This window comes from Echinops telfairi, unplaced genomic scaffold (genome assembly GCF_000313985.2).
Source record: "Echinops telfairi isolate 266 unplaced genomic scaffold, ASM31398v2 ScPeMD7_7429;HRSCAF=8467, whole genome shotgun sequence".
Lineage (NCBI taxonomy): Eukaryota > Metazoa > Chordata > Mammalia > Afrosoricida > Tenrecidae > Echinops > Echinops telfairi.
Window position 1 is genome coordinate 3,696,490 of NW_022111329.1, and position 5,900 is coordinate 3,702,389.

General features: G+C 35.5%; 1 protein-coding gene across 10 annotated transcripts in view; it reads left to right on the plus strand.

Annotated features, from left to right (window-relative positions):
• Positions 1-5,900, plus strand: part of NAA35 (N-alpha-acetyltransferase 35, NatC auxiliary subunit) — a 109,550-nt gene that overhangs the window by 73,916 nt on the left and 29,734 nt on the right. For all 10 annotated transcript variants that reach the window (XM_045298636.1, XM_045298638.1, XM_045298639.1 and 7 more), the window contains 3 exons: positions 3,978-4,044; positions 4,126-4,169; positions 5,439-5,489. In XM_045298636.1, coding sequence (XP_045154571.1) covers positions 3,978-4,044; positions 4,126-4,169; positions 5,439-5,489 — 162 coding nt within the window. The remainder of the gene's footprint in view (positions 1-3,977; positions 4,045-4,125; positions 4,170-5,438; positions 5,490-5,900) is intronic.

The window sequence follows — 5,900 nt, forward strand, 5'->3', positions numbered from 1 at the left end:
ATCCTCTGGTCTAGTCAGATTTGTAAGGTAGAATTGGGATCATGATAGTGGGGGGAAGGCAGCATTTAAGAACTAGAGGAAAGTTATATGTTTCATCGCTGCTATCCTGCACCCTGACTGGCTCATCTCTTCCCCACAACCCTTCAGTAAGGGGGTGTCAAGTTGCCTACCGATGGGCTTTGAGTCTCCACTCTGCACTCACCCACATTTGGCACCTCATGATCACATAGGCTGGTGTGCTTCCTCCATGTGGGCTTTGTTGCTTCTGAGCTAGATGGCCGCTTGTTTCCCTTCAAGCCTTTAAGACCCCAGACCAAAACCTAATTTCTATCCAGCCCTTGGTGACCCAGGCCATGTGCTAAAGCCCACTCGGACTTTAGACTCTGTTCTTTCAAGGCACACAACATCCTCACAGGCCACACAGGAAGAACTGGGTTTTACCTCAAACTTACCTGTAGTCCTTGGACTTTGAGACTGAAACTTCATAGTGTGACAAGAAGTAGATGACTGTTATCCCAAGGGTATAGTACTGGCAATCGTTGGACTTTGGTTTGGATCTCTTGCCTTAAGGGTGCCCAATGAATGGTGGGCAGGAATTACCATGTACTTATTATTTTAATGCCCTCTTGCAGGATTGCAGTTATTTTTAATGCTGTGGTCTATAGAACCCTAAATAACCTTCTCTGATAACCTTCTGTTAACTATGTTTTGGCAGTGTTGTTTTAAAGAACCTGTAGTATGAAGAATATGTTCTTTACCTTTTAAGAGGGGTCACTCCTCACCAAGCAGTAGGCTCCATAGTGGCAGGAATTTTTACTGTATGACTGTATCCTCAGTATTTAGAGTGTATTAGCTATCATGTAATGATTTAGGAATAATGGTTTAGTGAATAAATGAGCAAAATATTTACCCACTAATCTTTAATCTCCTGAAATTTTGATTTCAAGCTTACTACCCTTTGGTTACTGCCATGTTGTGATTTATGCTGATAATTTTATTTTTACTGTCCTTTGTTTCCCCTGAGATTTTCACTTCATACATATTGCCACTTCACCATTCGCTAATTTTCCTCATGTCATCCTTTCAGCGGTCTAGTGCAGAAATCACTCTTGTAATAATTTTTAACTCCCTTTCCCAAGTCACCTTTTATATTACTTATCTGACAAAATTTCAACCATATATACCAACTGCCTGTTTGCACTCAGGTAGCAGAAGCCTGCTAGAGAAAACCTACATCTGTGTGACTCTCCTCAGCTTTATTTTAGGCCTGAAAATCTCAGATTGGCACTCAGCACTGCAAAATAGTCTTATCCTACAACACATCTGTATTGAATTCACTTTTCCAGTCTCAAGGGTGACTTTTCAACATTTTTCTCTTCTCAGACCTCCCAAGCCAACTCCTCACATTAAGCGTACTGTTTACTGAAACATTATGTGAGATAAAATAGAATTAGAAATTCCCCATCTTTTCGCTGTCAACGATGCTAACAAATCTTTGTTGGTGTCTACATTACTTTGCCTTTTTTATACTGTTAAAATGAAAGTGTGCTTATAACAATCCAAACTCAGTCCTTCCTTTTATGTTTCTAGTTCGATCCTTTTACCTACTGCTCTTTTGTAAAATCACATTATCAGTCTCTCCTTCCTATTAGAATATTCTGTTGGCATATAATTATACTTTAATATCACTCATAATAAGATACAACAAAAATCTAGTATTCCCTTTATGCCATGGCTTTTTATTTCTATGATCCCATTTATCTCTTAATCTCTACCCAAACACTTTACATGCCTATTCTACTGTCTTTCAGTCTCTCCTTACCCACTTTAGTTCGACATTTTTCTCCACCATGTATAAAAACTGACCTAACAGGGTCATTAATGTTACCATTCTGGCTAAATCCAGTTTTCTTACCCCTCCTTTTCCATTGTATCATTATACCTAATTAAGTATGCTTTGAAATACTTTTTTCTTTCCAGTTTCATGATAGCACAGTCCCTTGACTTTCTTACCATCTCACTGATTAGCCTCTCTCCTTCACTTACTCTTCTAGATGGTGGCATCCTTTTAGGTACCATCTATTCTCTATACTCTTTTGTTAGATCGATTGAGTCTTGTTCTGTGCTTTCTAGTATCAACTATATGCTAATGAAGCGCTCATTTATATAGCTAGTCCTAATTCCACCCCGACTTTCAGATGCAAGTCCTTTCTTGAAATCTTCATTTGGATAATCATGGAAATTTCACAAAATAGGTGGGACATTCCAAGATGAAAAGTAAAACAGGATAAAGGAATAAATAGTAGAGGCTGCTGTTTTAACATTGTATAGGAAGAACCTCTATATGAGGAATTTACATTGGAGCAGAGGCTGGGATTATTAAGGGTTGGAGCCTTGTAAATCATGTTTAAGAAAAGCTATTTTTTGAGGAGGGGCAAGGAAATGCAGAAGCCCCAATGAGACTGTGTTTGGCATATTTGCAGAACAACATGAAGGCAGCGAACACGAAGAGTAGTGGGAAATGAGATTAAAGAGGAGGCCAGGACTGGCGCATGATGGATGCTTTCTAGACCACTGTGGGATTAAGGATTTTACTGTGAGGCAAGAAATGATTGCATTTTAGTAGGGAAGTGACATGACTTATTTTAGCACTATTCCTTTGGCTTATAGGGGGAGAATACATTATAATAGGCAAGTGTGAGGCCCCATATGGAGGTGGTTATAGAAGTACCAGTGAGGTGTGGTGGTTACTTGAGCTAGAGAGAACTGTGAAAGGGGAGAGAAGTTTTTAGATTAGAGATAGAATTAGATTATAAAGTCAACAAGGTTTTTTGTTAAATTTGATAATGTGATGTTGGAAAATGAGAGGAGTTAGATCCAGGTTCCCTAACCTGGTGAACATCCAGAGTTACTTTGGGGACTCATAAAATTTGAGATATCCTTTTTGATGTCCAGGTATAGATAGAGTATAAACTTATAATTTTGTAATCCAATGCAAAAATTTAGAAAGACCCAATCCATGAGGCATATAATACCTTTAACTGAGTTCTATGAGGCCAGCCACATAGTGGCTTTTTTCTGTTAGTTAGTTATGGTACTTGATATAAAATGAGTAATCGGTTATTTTTTTCTGTTCAGAACCAAATTTTTTACTGTAGTTATGACCATTTCTGTGACTATTTATTACTTCATTAAATTGGGCTTATGTATACAAAGGGAAGTTCATGGAAAAATTCTATTATCTTTCTACTGTGTTTTCCCACAAACCTTCTGAAGTAGCCTCTTATATTTTATTAGGGTTGAAACATTCCTCTAATGCAGCTTTTGATTTCTTAATTGAATCAACCAGATAACATTAAACTCATTCTTCAAAGGAAGGCTAGCAAGCCACTTAATTTGTTAATGCCTCATCCATGATTTAAGTGTACTGGCAGATTAGAGACCTAGGTATGAATAAGTGGGAATGTGATTTTGTCACTCTTAATTCTCTTTGATAAGTCTTAACCTTTGTAGCCCAACTGTGTGTGTAAACAGGCACTAATCTTGTCATAACGCTGTCATCCAGCAGTAATTATTATCTATTTACTGCTCATGGATAAATGAGAAACTACTATATGTGAACTATTACTTTGTGAAATTATACTTAGTATTACTCTTTGAAAATGAACATATTAAGTGCAGGTCTATTAAAATTCTCTGAGGACCAGCAACTGGAATTAGGAGAGAGACAACTTCAGAATATGGCATTTTAAAAATATGCTTATATAAGGAAAACTTTGATGTATGAGAGCAGTACGAGGGGCCTTTATAAAGTTCACAAGAAAAAAACTAAAAGGTAAAGCATTTTCAATGAACTTTTTGAAGCTCCCTCGTATTTAGACAAGAATGATGACATTTCATTACTAAAAAATGATTTTATAAGAAATATCATGGAAAGTTTTGCTGTTCAGCATCCTAATTATTCATTTTCTGTATAGGAAGATTTTCAGTCAATGACTTACGGATTTAAAATGGCTAACAATGTGACAGATCTTCGAGTTACAGGTAAAACCCTTTATACAGACAGTTCACAAATTTTGTATTTTTATTGGTTTCCTTTAAAAAAGTCATTGTGTTTCTTTCTAGGCATGCTAAAAGATGTGGAAGATGATATGCAAAGAAGAGTAAAGGTATTTATATATTTTCTCTATTGTAGTTTTATTTTATTCCCCCCCCCCCCCGTAGCGTTTTAGTATTCTTCTAATTTTTAGAAGGTTAATTTTTAACTAATTGCATTAACTAGTATAGAGGGGCCCCAACTTCCTCCTTTATATTCTTTGCCTCTTTTGGTAATGAACTTGAAGAATTCAGAGAGATGTTCTGAAATTACTTATCATTTTAAGTGCACATATTTTAAGTATAGCCCTCGTAATCTTTTCAGTTCTTTCAAATTTTTCCAGTGTTTTTAAATTTTAGTATGCTATCTTAAAAACAGGATTTTTTTCCTACCTAGAGTTTTCATTTCTTTAGTGGTGCCAGGACTGTCTTCTTTATCTTTGCAAAGTCAGTACCTGGTGATTAACTAGAATAGTAAGTAGCTTAGTAAATGGTAGTACCCTAAATCTGATTAAAGCGGATATTGAATCTTTCACAGGACATTTTTCAGCCTTGTTACTCTGATCATTTGATTCTCATATTAAAAGAGAGGCAAGGTTGAAAATAATGTGTGTTATAAAGTGTGAAGAAATCAGATAGTGCCAATTATCAGAAAGAATAGTGTGTGGCGTTTTAAAGGCTTTTTCTAAAATAAGCAACTGTCTATGTGAGGTGCCAGCTAAGGCCACACAAAAGCATACTAGCCTGTGTGATCCCAGGATTCTAAATAATAAAACCCAGATCAGAGGAAGGAATTGTATTAGAGCTTAAATCCTGAGCTCCTGGTTTACAGAAGACTATGGCTGGCAGTCAAAACCCAACCATTTGCATAGTTGTCACAGGGATTAGGCCTCCATTCATTTCCCTCAGAACTTTGACCAGGGTGGTGAATAGCCTTGCCCTCAGAGTGCATGAGAAAGTGAATTAATACAGATATAGCAAGATTAAAATTTAACATCAGTTTTCCCTTTTGGCCCACTTTTAATTTGTTCTAATTTTTATTATTTTCTGCTTGCTTTTGGATTGAGGTTTTTTCTCCCCTTATTAATGGGGGAGGGGGGCTATTAGGATTTTTAAAATGTGAAATCTAGGAGAGACAAATCTGTAGAGACAGAAACTAGATGAATAGTTTCTTAGGGTTTTGGCAGGAGAGTTTGGGGGGAAAATGTAGAACTAATAATAATGTGTACCAAAATGAGGAATATGTTATAAAATTGATAGTGGTAATGATTTCACAGTTTTTCAGAGATATTAAAACCATTGAATATTTGTATTTGTTATTATTAATCTTTTTTAACTTTTAGAGTACTCGAAGTCGGCAAGGAGAAGAAAGAGATCCAGAAGTTGAACTAGAAGTAATTGAACTTATTTTCTGGTAGATAATATCAGAGAAGTCTACCTCTTAATTTTGTAGTTTTATGAACTGCGTTATAATTTATGGAAGCTCGTATGAAGGTATTTCTTTAAAAATTGGACATTGCAAGGGATTTTATTTCCCTTGTATTTATTTTAATAGAATGATAATATAATTCTTTCAAAGATATGATTTCAAAGATTTTCAATATCTTTGAAAGGAAAAAAAACACCTTTTCTAGAAGGTATATCAGTGCTTAATAAAACTCAAGAACTTAGATGAGGTTGAAAGTTGTTGAACCTGACATTTATAATTCTACTTATTGCAATATTTTCATTGGTCTTTTTTAACATGCTAATTAAATTTTAGAAATAATGCTGCCACTTTTCTTTTTTCTTTTATTTATTTATTT